The sequence below is a fragment of the Lactuca sativa genome, chromosome 1, assembly GCF_002870075.4.
Source record: "Lactuca sativa cultivar Salinas chromosome 1, Lsat_Salinas_v11, whole genome shotgun sequence".
NCBI classification, from domain to species: Eukaryota; Viridiplantae; Streptophyta; class Magnoliopsida; order Asterales; family Asteraceae; genus Lactuca; species Lactuca sativa.
Window position 1 is genome coordinate 5662362 of NC_056623.2, and position 16188 is coordinate 5678549.

The 16188-nt window shown below is 34.0% G+C and overlaps 2 protein-coding genes across 3 annotated transcripts; both read right to left on the bottom strand.

The window, feature by feature from the left end:
• Positions 1 to 2675: 2675 nt before the first annotated feature.
• On the bottom strand, positions 2676 to 4413 carry LOC111909298 (pollen-specific protein C13). The gene is made up of 2 exons (XM_023905098.3): positions 4157 to 4413; positions 2676 to 3157 (listed from the first exon to the last, which is right to left on the bottom strand). Exons 1-2 carry the CDS (start codon positions 4311 to 4313, stop codon positions 2835 to 2837), a joined length of 480 nt encoding a protein of 159 aa, XP_023760866.1. The 5' UTR covers positions 4314 to 4413; the 3' UTR covers positions 2676 to 2834.
• A 4208-nt stretch (positions 4414 to 8621) lies between these two features.
• LOC111909297 (sulfate transporter 1.2) lies at positions 8622 to 13977 on the bottom strand. Of its 2 annotated transcripts, none has more exons than XM_023905096.3 (14): positions 13503 to 13977; positions 11782 to 12132; positions 11651 to 11699; positions 11367 to 11574; positions 11103 to 11277; positions 10944 to 11009; positions 10758 to 10871; positions 10552 to 10668; positions 10347 to 10473; positions 9952 to 10238; positions 9673 to 9863; positions 9501 to 9586; positions 9344 to 9420; positions 8622 to 9204 (listed from the first exon to the last, which is right to left on the bottom strand). In XM_023905096.3, exons 2-14 carry the CDS (start codon positions 12100 to 12102, stop codon positions 9061 to 9063), a joined length of 1962 nt encoding a protein of 653 aa, XP_023760864.1. In that variant the 5' UTR covers positions 12103 to 12132; positions 13503 to 13977; the 3' UTR covers positions 8622 to 9060. The 2 variants fall into 2 exon arrangements, with proteins under 2 accessions (XP_023760864.1, XP_023760865.1); XM_023905097.3 differs by lacking the exon at positions 13503 to 13977 and adding an exon at positions 12230 to 12380.
• Positions 13978 to 16188: the final 2211 nt, after the last annotated feature.

The window sequence follows — 16188 nt, forward strand, 5'->3', positions numbered from 1 at the left end:
GGTGTTTAGGCAGGTGCTATATATCACACGAGATAGGCGTTAGATACAATGAGAACCTTCAAAGGGTTTATTCACCAAGATACCAAAATGAGATGTCTTTTATTATAAAATAAAATTATTTTTTATTAAAGTATATAATAAAATGGGAAAACCACTCTAAAATCCAATGTTTTAAAAATCGGTTTTTTAGTTAAATCGGTACAGTGACTGGTTCCCGGTTCAACCATCGGGTCAACCGGTTTCTATAGTTTTCATGTTTTTTTCTATTTTCCTACACATACATATATAAACCATGAATTTTATATTTACAAACTCAAACATTAAAAATACACATAAAAATAAGTTGTATATGAATCCAAATACATTAAAATAACACATAACCATAAGTTTTAGTGTTTTACATCAATCCATATACGTCAAAAAGAAAATAAAGTATAATACCATAATGAAATATAGTTTTAAATGAATACAAACACATCAAAAAACTTTATAACATTTACCATATGTTTTTATTTGGAGAAAACTAAATAGATATGAAAAAATAATCACCAAAGTTTATTATATAAATTGTTCTTTTTCATGTGTTTTTATTCGGTTTAACTGGTTTTTCCTAAATACCGGCCGGTTCAATCCGGTTAAGAAATCAATGTAAAACCGGTGATAGTTGAACCGCTTCCTCCCCCGGTCCAACCGGTTCAACGGCCGGTTCAAACCGGTTTTTAAAACATTGCTAAAACCCTATGCATTTTACCTCAATGCCTAAATAAATCATTATATTTATTTTATGTCCATTTTAACCATTATTAATATTAAAACCGTCAAACCTCTCCAATTTGTCTGTTTGTGTATTTATTTATGTCGATATATTATGAGCGAGTTGAGAGCGGTCCAGCTTTGTGCTGATGACCAAGACACTTAGGGTTGTCCAGCTTTATGATGAAGGTCAAAGGAGCGAACCAGCTTTATGCTGAAGGCCAAAGGGACATACCAACTTCGTGTTGAAGGTCATTACTTGTATGCATTGTATGTATATTGTTGTGTATAGTATTTTGGAAAAACTCACAAATATTTGGCTTAAAGTTGTGGATTTAAATGTTTTAGGTATTTCTGAGGATCGCGGAAAAGTGAAGGTGTGACTGTAGACACTTATCAACAATTTTCTTGTTTTGTGATTCCGCATTTATTTATCAGACTCTGAGATTGATTTACCTTTTGGAACATATGGTTTTATTGGTTTTGGGTTTATGAAAGTGGTGTTTTATCTTAATTAAAAATTAAAAAAATTATTGCGAAAAATGAGACGTTACAGGCGAGGTTCATCATCGATGTGTATAGGAACTTTCCGACGCTAGGTGGAGATATTGTGTCCTAGACATGATTTAATGGCAAAATAATGAAGGCTCCGGTGATAAGGAACAATATGAAAAAGAAAAGAATTGGATGGAGAGACTGGTAGGTTCTGTTTGTTTATTTATATTTTTATTGCTAAGTTATAACCCGTGGAACTCATGGTTGATATGTTTAAAATTATTATATTATATAAATAAATGTCAAAAAAATTCAAAGTATTGTCGATTGTAAGTAATTCTTAATTAACTTAAGTAAAATAAACATAATACTTTATCATATATTTCGAAAACGTTGATGAGATTTTGTATTTTTAAAATTTGAGTTAAAGTTGATTTGTTATAAAAAAAATAAACAAAAGATAGAAATCATAGTAAAAATATAAGTGTCAAGGAGACATGTTAAAAAATAGACAACGATATTTTTAGATTTCGTTTATTAGAATATAAGATAGATTAATAGATAGGAATTTAGAAGTATGGGATCTACTCTTTTACCACTTTTTGGTAAATGTTCTTTGTGATTACTATGTTCAGTTTAAAAAAAAAAAAAAAAAAAAAGAACTCCTAAAATGTCCCGTCACTTTTGGTTGTCCTCCCCCTTGTATTCCTAAAGGTGGTTGTCGTTATAACATTTATTCAATCAAGGAGCATCGTGGTTGGTATTATAAAAAGCTGAGGCCTCTGGTGGACCGAACCCGGTCAACATCTTCCATGCTTACATCCACACCACACTCATTAGGTCATCCATTATATCAACCACTAACTATTATAGTGGTAGGTGCCAACTCATCACCACATTCAACCACTAAAAGGTTGGGATACTCACAACCTAATCCCTCTTATTTTTAATTATTAAAATAAAAAATGAAAAAAAAATTAATTAATTGAAATGTAGAGAGAGATTGAGAAAGGTAGAGAGAGATAGAGAGAGAAACAAATTGATTGGGTGTGGTGATCCGTGTTCTCCACCACATCCACCACAATTAGTAGCCACACAGACCACGAACCATTTCCTAATAAGCATACTAGATGGTCGTATAGCTTTTAGTTAAATTTTGTGGTTTACGCGACACCCCTGAGACAGAGTGGAATGTTGGGTTCTGCTTTACTTGTTTCACCATCAAAATTAATACCAACTCTGCCGGCAGTGTTGCAGCTGCTAATGTTGGAACTGAATGCAAGCACAGGGAATGGAAGATGAGGATTATATGTAAATTTTTATCAACCTTCTTTGTTGTTTATCTACCATCTTGAGAAAAGTAAGTTTACACTCATCAACACACCAATCATATCATATATAGAAATCAAAACAAGACACACTGCATATGCATGATTCATGAACATCTCATTCCATCCGAAACAAGATGTTTCGTTGTTAATCCTTTATATCAACCACAACATTACAAACAAAAAAATAGAATGTGTATTAAGCAACCATTACTCATAAAACCCATACTAAACAAGAATTTAGGAAACACAATTTTTCTAATCATCTTCTTCCATGAGAGACTGAAGGAGTGTGGTACAACCAGACATGACCTCATCCTTCATGAACCCCATTGCATTTGCAAAACGTGTGTCAGACACAATCCCATTGTAGCTGGTGAGAACCACACGCGCACGGTCACGTCCCGGGTCAGCCTTATTGCAGTTGCCAAGTGGGCTGCTGACAAGGACCACATCACATGTCTCGTCACCATGATCTTCATTCACACGGATGTGGTATGTTCCTGTTGCATCAGTCATTCCCTCCATGCTGTACAGGACTTTCTGTTGCCTGTTCTTGCACTCCACCCTTACCTTAGCATCTACATCACCAACAACATATTAATTTATTAACGCCACACGTGATAATAGATTCAGTAGCTATTATTGTAGAAACAAGTAAATCAGAAGCACACATTCAAAAGTATCCTGGTTGTGTTCATACAAACCACATAATCTAACTAAAAACTATACATCAGCCTGTATGATCAATGATACAAAAATCTATTGTGCATTGATTTCTTATGAAATTCAGATGCGCATTTTAGGATCCACATAAATGATCAAACATGGATCAATGACATAATTCATTTTACACATCACAAATCCTAATTGGGATAGATAACTATCACCCATTATAGCAGAACCATACAATCTATATATGAACCTGAATGATACATATAAGTTGATTTTGATTTTTGTTTTGGGGGTATAAGAATTTCATACAACCCTATTTATTAACAACAAAAATAAACCGGAGGGGCAACTGTACACGGAGCATTACTCTATAACTGGTCTAAGTAGCAACAAGAACGACTAACATTTGCATACTGCTAGTAGATCTTCAGATATACCATTTTTACGGATCATCTTATATCATGAAAACCTTCTAGTATAAATCCAATCCAAGAACGGATTCCCGGATTCCCCAATCACTCGACTATTATAAGAAAATTTGTAACTGTATCATTATAACTGCGATATATAACTACATGATTATGCTTTAATGATACGTGACATCAACGTATTAAATAAGAAAAATTAATTTACAAAATCCTAGTTGAAAATTTATATTATTTTAACATTCAACATAATTAGCCCTCACTATTCACCGCCGAATTCTTGATTAGAATATGGACTCGGTGCAAAACAAATTATTCATCCATTTCTTTCGTATACTGCTACTCGAAGTTCAGATCTACTAAGCAATTCACAAATATGTGCCTCGTTTATATAAATTTCAAAGACCTTCTAAAACAAAATTCACGGAAAACTATACAAAGCTAATAAGAGCAGATCGAGAAAGAGATCGGTAAACTTACGAGGAATGTAAGTGGTGGCGGAGGTTTCAAAACCGGCACGGCAAGTATCGCAGTAAACTCTGCCTTGCAAGAGGAACGGACGCGACATCGGACGTGAAGCGCTGATGAGCGCCGGCAATAGTACACATAAGGCTAACATCAACACAGATTTCGCCATTACTGTGTGTTTCTTTTGCGCAAATGTGTGTGATGGAATGAGAGTAAAGAGCAGTGGTTTGTTATTATGGACAGACCCTAGATGAAGAAGAAAAAGAGGTGATACGGTAGTGGTATGGGTTGGGATGGCATATGCTATTGTGCGCCGGGGAGCACATGGGGCACTCGTGAAATGTTCCTGTGTGGCGGTGGAATGATTAATGCAGTTACAACTGTTTTAAGAGCGAATGTATGCCACGATTGGGTACGTGTATGGTTTTTATTGGCGCGTGGATGATACTTTAAGAGATAGCGAGTGTGATTAGTGATCACACCGAATTTAAGAGAAAGCGCCTAAATACTCGGTGTCACATTTAGAATCATGTGCCATCCGATCTACTCAATGAAAAGTTTCCGCAACTTGCGTAACAGCGTTGAAGACGGGGTTGGAAAGTTTGCAAAAGTTGTAAAAACGTGTTACTTGGCTTTCGTTTAAATCTCACTTGTTACAAAAAAGTTTAATTAAACTAAGAAAATTGTGTTCTTAGTTATTACATTATGCAATTTTCAATAGTTAATTGGTTTATGATTTTTTTTATATAATTGTTGGTCTAAACTCTAAACGGTTCGTTATGACATTCTATGGATGTTACATGACCAATTTGATTCTTTGGATGACATTATGATTTAAGGAATAACGACTGTGTTACTATTATGCATTCCAGATACCACTTGTGTATGTGTCATTTTCGTGGATTAGTGATAATTTAACCTTATCTTATTTAATAGCCTCGTGACCGAGTATCTAAATTGGAGTTGTCAGATTTATTATAGTGTATAAACATATTTTGTTTTAACCGTAATTGTGAGTCGATTTTGAGACATTTATTGGGTGAAAGGGTGGTTTGTCTTTTACGATATCAAGCGACTCATTTGTATGATTTATACAATTGTTAATTTAAGGGCAGCACTTTATGGTTATGCGTGGTTGTTTTTGGTCTAATTATAGTATTTCTTATACTAAATAAAGAGGTTGACATAAAACATATGATAAGTTTGGGTTCGGGAAACAGGTCGGGATCAAATCGTCCTAAGATCCCGTCCCTTAAAGAAAAATAAAATAATTATCCGACTTGTCCCCGCCTCTTGTTATTCGTTGTTGAATGCGATGTGATAATGTTGATGTCCAGTTTTCACTATCAGTTTTGTGGTTCTTTTGTCATGCATAATGTAACTAGTTTCTCTCGTTACATAGAACCCCAAAGCCTTAGACCCCCAGGACCATGATGTTATGTATCACTAACAATAACCTCTGCATGATCACTTTATACACTAATACACAAGTCATTTAATAATGCGAGTGATTTTTATTTTTTGATGTGGTCCCTTCTAAAAACCGCCATATTAAATAGTTATAGCATCAAAAAATAAAGAGTAAATTATACGAATGGTCCCTATGGTTTAGGGTAATTTACGTGTTTGGTCCCTAACTTATTTTTTTAACTCGGGAGGTCCCTACTATTTGTTTTTGTTACGCGCTTGATCCCTACTGTTTGTTTTCGTTACACGTTTGGTTCCTGTCTTACCTAAAAAGACTATTATTTAAATAGAGAAAAATATTGGGGTATGTAAGGTAAGGTGAGGGGATGAGATTGTGGGTGTGTTTATTTAAATAAATTAAAAAATCAAGGGCAAAATAGTCTTTTTAGGTAATACAGGGACCAAGTACGTAACAAAAACAAGAGGTAGAGACCTTCCGAGTTAAAAAAATAAGTTAGGGACCAAACACGCAAATTACCATAAACCATAGGGACCGTTCGTGTAATTTACTAAAAAATAAAAGAATCGCACTATAAAATAGCTTTGTTAGTGCGGTTTCCCTAAATCGCACCATTAAAGCATTTTCTGATGCGGTTTCCCGAAACCGCACCAAAAAAATCATGTGGAAACCGCCTCAAAAAATATTTACAACCGCACCAAAAAAAAATGCACTAAAAAACAATGAACCGCACCAAAAAAGAATTCGCACTAAAAAAATATTGAACCGCACCATTAATCTTTTCTCAAAAATTTTATTCGAATTTTTCATTTCGCGCTAGATCCCTCCAAATTACGTTCAAAATTTTCATTCAATCTTCCCTCTTTTATATAAAGTTGGAGATGCAACCTCTTCTCATAATATAGTTTTGTCGATTCCATGCTTGAAAACGCATGTGAGGTATGTCAATTGTTTATCTTTTTTTCATTAACAGCATTTGTACTTTCATTTTTCTCTTATTAATTGTAAATGGATGTTTTATTTTAAGTTTTAACGATGTTTTTTGTTTTGAGTCTCTGCAGATGCCTCTTCTTCCGTGATATATCTCCAAAAAGTGATCCAAAGACTTATGATATTTGCTTCAGTGACTTTCAATCAACGGGTATGGAGCAAGTTTTTGCAGAGTGAGTTTTAAGATGGTGAAAAAGAAATTGAAAACAACATCGATGAAATGTGATTTCCCAAGAACAGATTTTTAATTAATTGGTAGAGAAAAAAGAAATTGCAGAGATTGAAACCACCCCTTTTGGAGAAAAAAAAATATGATAAAACCTTTGATTGAAAAACACTCACAGAACATACCTAAATACAAGTAAATGAAGCTTCATAAGTAGCGTGGTGTGCATCAATGGCGAACCTGTTAATTGGTGCAGTTTTAGCTAGCTATTTTTTGAGGTGGTTTTGGCTATTTTTTGGTGCGATTTTGGTTTTTTTAGGTGGTTTTGACTATTTTTTGGTGCGGTTTTGAAACCGCACCATTAAATAAGGGTATTTTTTGATGCGACATTTTTTGGTGCAGTTCAATACCCGCATCAATTAATCGTTTTAACTGCATCAACAAATGCTTTATGTACTAGTGTTATAATCTGTTGAGACTTGAGACAATATGTGTCACAGCTAAGACTTAATATCAATATGTACAACTAACTGAGACGTGGTGGTACAAATTATACGGGGAAAAAAATTACAAATACACACTCACATCCCCTCCCCATGATTTATGTCACATGTCATCGATTATAAACGTAAAATCAAATTTTACAAAAACCCAAACTACCATGTTTTCTTTTTATATCTAACCGCAAATAAATTAAATATCTCATTAAACTTGAACTTAATCTAGAAAATACAACTAGTGTCAAATTCAACACTTACCTATGTGATTGACATTCTTGATCATGTTTAATTGACCAATTGCATGTTGACTCTCACTTTGTTGACACTTAGGTCAAGCTTGGACCCAATATTCCCCTTTAAGATCACACTTTTTTTCTAAGTCTTGATTGGGCTCTTACATTACTCGATAAGTCGTCGGCTCATTCTTCAACAGGCACGCGGTCAGAGCTTCGGGCTCCTCCTACTGCTTTTTTCTGGAGACTCGGGTTCAAATATCCATGGATTCACTGTTTGCTTACTGGCTTCATATAATTCAGAAAACATCAGGTTTCTCGAAGCTTCTTGTTCCGGGTCTCCAATATATTGTGCAACAAATTTGTCTCTTTATGTATGATATTCCTTGAAAGCCTTACTTAGGGTACCTAAGCACATTTTGTGGGTATTTTGGATCTTGGTCTTCAAAAAATTTCCTCTCAGAATGACAACAGACTATTATGATAAACTGTTTACTTTGAGGTTGATTATGGGACGCCCTTCGAATACATTAGGCTATTGCATTTATCTACGTGATAATCTTTCTTTCATGGTCATCCATGTAATAACCCATGATCTCTCTTTCCAGTGCCCATGTTGAATATAGTATCATTATGTATGAGATCGTTGGAACATAATGAAATCTTCTTTGTGAGCTTCTCTCTCCATTTTCCAAAGCTACTATTTTGTTTTGTGATTAAGTGGATGCAATTTATACTTCTTCGAATATAGTTTAATATCATCACATGAAACACATCAAGATTGACATCCACTTTGTTCATAACAATGACTAACGATGAAGTTTGTGTTCTCTATGTTCCATTATCTTTTATAATATGTTGATATCTTCAACATATTTCTTTTATCTCATTTTATCTCATCTATTTTCGGTCTATTTTGAATGTTCAAGTCTTTCTCTAAAGTTCAAATTGTAGGGGAATATTAATGTATTTTTTTTTGTTTCATATATAGGCCTCAAGTTTTGTATAGTTGGGACTATGACCCATTCTGTTGTATTTACTCACCGTTTAATGGAATGAAATGACTTGTTGGAATCATATAAATTACAAGAATATCAATAATATGAACCATTAACTTATTTTTTTTTTAGAGTAAAGTTTCCCAAATCCAACACAATGATGATATAGCAACTTGCTTCTACGCAATAGCATTGAAATTTTTGAGCTTTGGAGAAATCCCATCCACATTAAAAAAGTAAAAACATAATAATAAAAAACAACCATTGAAGTACAATAATACCCCTTCAAAGGAAACATGAAATCTTGATTCAGATTGATTCGTTACATCTAAAACTTGCAAGCTTCCTAAAACAAAGAACCGAAAAGATCCAAAACCCGTTTTAGGAGCTTCAATCTTTTAACCTTTCTCCATTTTACAGATCCACAACAAGTTTGAATGTCTAACAGTTGACTAAACGTTTTCCCCTCCAAAATTTCATGCTTTCTTCTTGTTATTGTAGTTTTAAGTTATAATATATATATTTATATGTATGTATATATGGATATCTAGAGCTCATATCTACAAAATCTATATGCTCATTTCATGTGGTGAAGTTGGTTGCTCATACTTGTTGAAGGATCTTGGGTGCACAAGTGAGAACAGCATCTGCAACTGTGAGAAAGATCTTGTTTTCGCCTATCAGATCAGGGAAACCCGATGCATATAACTTGTCTAACACCAATCGACCAGGGTTTGCAAGAACAAGCTGTCATGTCATATCATATCATATCATATTATATCATATCATCAGACAACAAACTTTTTTTAAGATTACTCTTCTTTTTACTCAACTGAATTAATCCAGAGAGGGGTAAATGGGAAAAAAAAACACAAGGTTTGCTCACCTGAACATCTCTCTTAACCAGACTCCTGTACAACTCTTCAAATGCATGTATTCCACTAGTGTCTATATCCGTAACAGCTGCAAACAAATATATATATAAATATAAGCTACAAAAACCCAATTCTTGCAAATTAATAAACAAAAAAACAAAAGCTTACGTGACATCTCGATGATCAAGGATTGGACTTTTGGTTGATATGTTGCTCTCAAATGATCTTCTTCCTCGGTTAACCATCTCAATATTCTGCAAAAAAAAAAAAAAAAAAAAAAAAAAACTCATTTTAGCCCATGTTAAATGTTTTTTTTTACATGATACAAAAATATTGTTACCTTTCTTTAGTGTAGTTGGAATTAGAGAAATAAATAGCAGAATCAACCCTGACAATCAAAACACCAGGGACTTTAGTTGCTTCCGGATACTGTTGAATGTTCCTATAAACAGTTGTCATTGGAATCCTTCCCAAAATAGCAGTTCTTGGCCTTGTAACTTGAAGAAGAATCTTAGCAAAAGATATCGTGACCTAAATCAACAAAATCAAAAAATCAAAATCAACCACTAATATAAAAGAATCATATAAAATGAACATTTGATGATCTAATTCTTCTTACAGCAATTAAAAGACCAATCTCCACTGATGCGAAAACCACACCAAGAAAAGCTCCCAAACAAGCAACAAAATCGAATTTGTCGATTTTCCAGATTAAAATTGCAGCTTCATAATCGATTAAACCAATTACAGCAGATATGATGATGGAAGATAGGATCGCATTTGGAGTGTACTCGAAAAGTGGTGTCAGGAATTTTAAGGTTAAAAATACAACTAATGACATCACGATGTTGGAAACTGCTGTTTGGCATCCTGCCATGTAATTTACAGCTGATCTTGAAAAAGAACCTGAAAAAAGTCAAAAACATAACACAAGGAAAAAAATATAGATCAAATTTAAATCACTAGAAACTAATAAAGATTGTTTCTTTTTGTTTTTTGGTATAATATTTATACCTGTTGCAACATAGCATGATGTCATTGAGCCTACAACATTCATTGTTCCTAATGCTATCATTTCTTTGTTCCCATCTACTTGGTAGTCTTTCATTGAAGCAAAAGTTCTTCCAATAGCAACAGCTTCCTGATGCATCAACAAAAGAAAAATTGGTGAGAAGGAAAAGACAAAAATGCCCCTCTAATCAATGAAAGGAACACATACCGTTAATGCTATCATGCCAGCCACTATACCAATCCGAAACCCTTTTAAAAGATTTTCACCCGAGAAATAAATCTCATTTACAGATGGAGGGTTGATTCCTTTCTCTATATGTTTCACCTGTAAGAATCACAGAAACTAAAAGAATTAAACTTTATTAAAATAATAAAACATTTGTAAAATAAGGAAATGAAAGTAAAAGTACTTACAATTGCAACACCTTGTTTCTCTGCATGTGTGATGTACACGAATAAAGTAGACAAGATAACTGAGATTAATGGTGCAATTGCAGACACCCAAAACAGCTTCTTATTCTTTTTACTCTGTGAGTAAAATTACATTAGATTTACAAAAATTTCAAATTATTTACGGTTTTAGGACTCATGAATGCTTACAAGGTACTTAGCAGAGAGTAAGAAAGCTAGAAAACTTGCTCCAATCACTATTGTTTGCCAATTCCACTGCAGTATTTACAAGAAAAAATTGTTCATATGGGATTTATAACTAATAACTTATAAGTATGTTGCATGATAGTGAGAGATAAAAGAGCTCACCCCATGATCAATGGACCCGAAAACTGATTTCATTACAGAAATAATATCGGTTTTCTTTGTGAAATGTTTTATTCCAAGAAAGCCCTTGAGTTGTTGAAGGGCGATAGTGATGGCAGCTCCACCCATAAATCCAACAACAGCAGCATGTGATAGGAAGTCGATTAGGAACCCTAATCTGATCCCCAAAAAGAAGTCCATTTTCAGATGACTTATACTATCAATTATCAAATATAATCAAACTCATGTTTTTGATCATTGGTTTACCTGAGAACTCCAAGGGTAGCTTGGGTAATTCCTGCAAAAAATGTAGCTGTAAACGCAAGCCTACGATACTCAAGTGCATCATTCACAGGATCAAATTCATTTTGAAGAAGTGTCCCTAATAAGAGAGACACCACTGCAACTGGTCCAATGGCTATATCTCTTGAACTACCCATAAATGCATAAATCAAAGGGGGTACAAAGCTTGAGTCTACAAAAAGTCAAAACAAAAAATCAGACTCATTATCAAGAAATCAAATTACACAAAGAAAAAAAAAAAAACTTACATAGTCCAAACTGAGGAGGTAAATTTGCAAGTCTTGAGTATCCAATGTCCTGGAATATAGTATCAAATATGAATGTTAAAATGTTGTTCATGTTTTAAAATATATATGAGAAAAACATATAGTATTAGTACCTGAGGAATACAAAGACTTGCAATGGTGAGTCCTGCAATAAGGTCTCCTCTAAACTTTTTGAGATTATAATTTCTACCCCATTCAAGAATTGGGAATACTGCTTGAAGGCCAAGCATAAATTGTCTGGATTTTGGTTGATCTTTAAAAGGGCGTAGAGGATCATCTGAAAAAAACGTTTCTTTCACAGTGGTTTTGAATTCCTTCAAGAGACCTTGTTTTGGGGGTATTCCAACTTTGTGAATGTAAGGTACATTCTGTGAGGGGATAAAAGTTCTTGTCTCCGTGTCCTTTGTTTCATGATCCTTATCTTGATGAGCCATTGTAGATTATACTTAATTTAACAAACTCACCTGTGTTTCACCAAACAAGAAGAGTGTCAAAATTGGAACTTTATCAGATATACAAGAGATAATCTGTTCTTAGAATTAAGGGGATATGCATGCATACTGAAGAATAGCAGACTAAAGAAAGTTATTGAAGAATATGGGGAACGTTAAGCTTAAATAGGTCATGCAATGGAGTTTGCGGAACACAATTTGTTATAGTCCACACATTGTTTCTCAGCAACTTCCCATGTAAAAAGGTGAAAGACATAACTAGCCTTTAGGATTCACAGTTGGACCTTTTTGGTCAAATAATGCTCTTGAAAGTGACCATTAAGGAACATTTTTAGTTGTGACAAATCGACAAGTGTCAATGTCTTCTTTAGTTATGAACTCAAAGAATATGAATAGTGTATTAGTGGAACAAGTTCAAAGAACTATTATCCAAATCCAAAATCGGCTTTTTTTCTTCTCTTTTGGTCTCCTTGTTTATTCCCTCTCATAACAACCGTTAAAAGTTACAAGATAAATTCAGTGTCATAAATAAAGGCAAATCAGTTTCTGCAATGGAAAGAGACAATTTTGCAGAATATATTCTTTCATTAAAGGGTTATTTTTCCTGCAATCACTAAGATGTAAATCAGGTAGTCATTGGCCTCATTGGCATAAGAGCTGAGGGTATATTTTCTTTTATTTACTTCATCTTTAATAAGTGATGCATGTTGATAATTATAGTGACCAATAACTGACTCAAATATAAAAGAAAACTTAATGAAATCAAATAAACCCGTTTTAACTTGTTCAAATTACAGCAACATTGTGCACAAATTAATAATACTTGTTTTTATACATGCAACATGTTCATGCATAATGTACATGCATATAATGCATGGGTGCACAAATTGACATGAGTGAAGAGGAAGCAAACTTCATTTCATACCTACTTTCCTCCAATCATACATATGCCTTCCATGAACACCACTGATAGTGGATTCACCAATACATCTATAGTATCTATTATCTAAAGGAGTCCCCCACTTACCTGTTACTCATTGCTGATTCAAAATTTACACTATGTATATCAATTCTAGAAACCTTTTTTCATAGCTCATCATAGTTATCAACAACTGTTGCTTAACAGCATGATCTTATATCAAATTTCGAAGTGAGAACCTAACTCTATCAACTTTAAAAGTCTAAAGTTGACAATAGTACCAAATTAAGCAAAAAAAAAGTCCAAAATCAGTGGCGTTCACATGATTATAAGCCTAGAAAGTTAGAAATCCTATAATAATAAACAATCATACTTTTCTCACAGCACACTTGATGGTTCAAGAATAATAGAATAATTATCGAGAAACCGCAACAACATAAACAATTGAAAAGAAATACTTTACCAATTACGCAGAACACCTTCAAGCCTCAAATACCATCCAGGTTCAATGTATCTATCAGAAACAGAAAACACTTTTTCCCAAGTGGGTTGGCAATGAACCCTAAGCAACGCTTCAAATATGGTTCTATGTCTCTCGCTCTTTTCACCCACCGGCTGCTATGACTTCCCAACCAAAAGTTCAAATTAGATTCTCGAATCAGACTGATGGGTGTTTCAATTGATAAAGTAATGAGTATGTGATATGCATGCGAAGTTTCGTGCAGATTTGGGCGTATGCATTGGAGTCAAAAGAGGAGAAAGGTGGTGGAGGTGGGAGAGTTGGAGCCCTGGAGGCCTTTGCTTTATGAAGGTCCAACGGTAAATAGTCAACGCCCATGAAATCCGAGAGAAACATGGAAGATGAGGATGAATTCGGACGTGAAAGAAACCAGATTCAATCTGGAAAAGCTCTTAGAACTCAAGACGCATTGAATTTTGTGGGTGACAATTGGGATTTTCGCATTAAAAATTAAAAATGTTTAATCAATTTAATTATAAATTTAAAATTAAATATTCATGCTGTCGGAATATTGGCATAGAACAACCAACACAAACAAAAACATTTTATGTGATTTTAACTCGGTAAACTTTTAATTCTTCCAAAATGTATGTTTAGGGGTGAGTAAAAGTATTCGAAGTGAATTGATAATAAACCTTATTTTATGTTAATATAAGACATTATTTGGTACTTTAAAATCATAAAATTTAATATTCGGCACCGTCAGTATCGATCATTATCATTTCCAGTATCGATATCAGTATGTTAGTTTAGTTTGGTGCTCAGTATCAACTTTCCACCCAATTCGATACTCGGGTATCTCACTTTGGTACCAATTTCGTCTCATGTTCATCCTTAATGGGTGTGTTCGGCACGGAACGTTTGAGAGCGTTTGAAAACTCCTAACTTCTAGCGTTTGACAAAACGCTCTGTTTTGAACAGAAAACTTCGTTCGGCACTACAAGCTTCTAGCGTTTAGTTTAAACAAAACGTTCCAAATCTAAATGCTACTTCATGTAGCGTTTAACAAAATGCTACAAGTTACTTGCTACTCGCTACAAGCCACCAGTTACCAGCTAATTTTGCCGAACACACCCAATATATCATTAACCAACTATATTTTTGTGATTTTATTATACTATTGATTATGTTTTTACAGGGACATACCCAATTTGATGTGATGATAAAATGGTATAACAAAACCAAAAAAAAATATTTTTTCAATTGAATACAATTAAAAACTTACCGACTTAAAAAGCATATAAACCGTACATGTGCTCCTAAATCACTAATATGCACTATATCTTTCTTTTTGTCTCACTCTTTCTTCCCCTTCATCTTTATTTACCTCATCCCCAGATTTTATTCTTTTTATAAAATAAAAAATAATAATAAAAAAAATTCCCCCATATAAAAAGTAAAAATAATACCCACCTCCTCCACCTATCGAAACCCTTGCCCCTATCGCAAATCCTTCAAGAACAATAATGAAGTTTTAGAAAGTCAATAGGGTCGAAGATTCCGGACAAAGAAACGGATTTCAAAGAATCTTACTACACATAAAACGCCATCATGTTTATATTTAACAAAGGTTCGTTATCCAACATTGTACCCTTGTCATGGCTTTGCGCACCTAAGAGAAGTTGTCTTCGTCGAGTAAATTCGGACGATTCCTCTTCAAATTTTGATAGGTATTTTTTAAAGTCCAAAGTCGTTGATGTCTACCACATAGATGAGTGGTGAGACAAATATTATCAAGAAAAAAAAAGGTTAAACTATTTGATGTAATTTCATAATCCAAAAGTAAGAGATTATGTTCTCATAAGAGTTCATCAAGAATTGATTGATGATGTTTGGATGCATGCAAAAAAATAGGTTAGTTTGCGTTCTTAGACCTATTAGTTTGGATTTTTTTTTTTGAAAGTATTATGTTTTAATTTGAATTTGATTTCACATTGTATTTTCTTTTGTTCTCGAACATGTTAGATGTTAGCATCATTTTTTTAAAGTAGGGTAAATTACACCAATCGTCCCTCGTGCATATGTCAGAAAATGTGTTTAGTCCCTATTTTCAAAAATTAACTCGGACCGTCCCTCGTTTGGTTTCAACTTGCACGCTTCATCCCTCAAAGGTGATTTTATTGCGAACTTAGTCCGTTCCAGAATTGAAATGACGATAATACCCTTGTGTTTTTATTTTATAATTAATTTATTTTTACCCTTATTATTATTAGATTTAAAAAAAAAAAAAAAAAAAAAAAAACCTTCACTTTCCCCACACTTTTAATCAGAAATAAACACACATATACGATGAGAGGGAAAGTGCAGACACAAATCGTCGGCCACCACCATCGTCTCCACCTCCGGTGAACCTTTCTCTCCATTTATCACCATCTCCAGCCAATTCCGTCAGCCCCAGAAACGAGGATATCAATTTCATATCGATAACTCTTCTCGGATTCTAATCTTCGATCTGCTTCTTTAACGGAAGAAGGTTAGGGGTTTTTGATTTTGTTGTAATTGTTGCTTGTTCGATGTCTTGTTTAGATGAAATAGACTCATCATAATGACTCTGGTGATCTCCTCTCTGTATGGACCAAGACTCTCGGCGGTCCCCTCTCTGTTTCCGACGGGTTCTACATAGAGATGG

Excerpts from the sequence above, each read along its gene's own strand:
- LOC111909297 (XM_023905096.3), bottom strand. The coding sequence starts at position 12,102 with ATGGCTCATCAAGATAAGGATCATGAAACAAAGGACACGGAGACAAGA. Across the intron at positions 10,669-10,757 it reads AGAAACAAGGTGTTGCAATT|GTGAAACATATAGAGAAAGG; the intron begins GTAAGTACTTTT and ends TGATTCTTACAG. Across the intron at positions 10,474-10,551 it reads CTGGCATGATAGCATTAACG|GAAGCTGTTGCTATTGGAAG; the intron begins GTATGTGTTCCT and ends TTGATGCATCAG.
- LOC111909298 (XM_023905098.3), bottom strand. The coding sequence starts at position 4,313 with ATGGCGAAATCTGTGTTGATGTTAGCCTTATGTGTACTATTGCCGGCG. Across the intron at positions 3,158-4,156 it reads CGCCACCACTTACATTCCTC|ATGCTAAGGTAAGGGTGGAG; the intron begins GTAAGTTTACCG and ends TTGGTGATGTAG.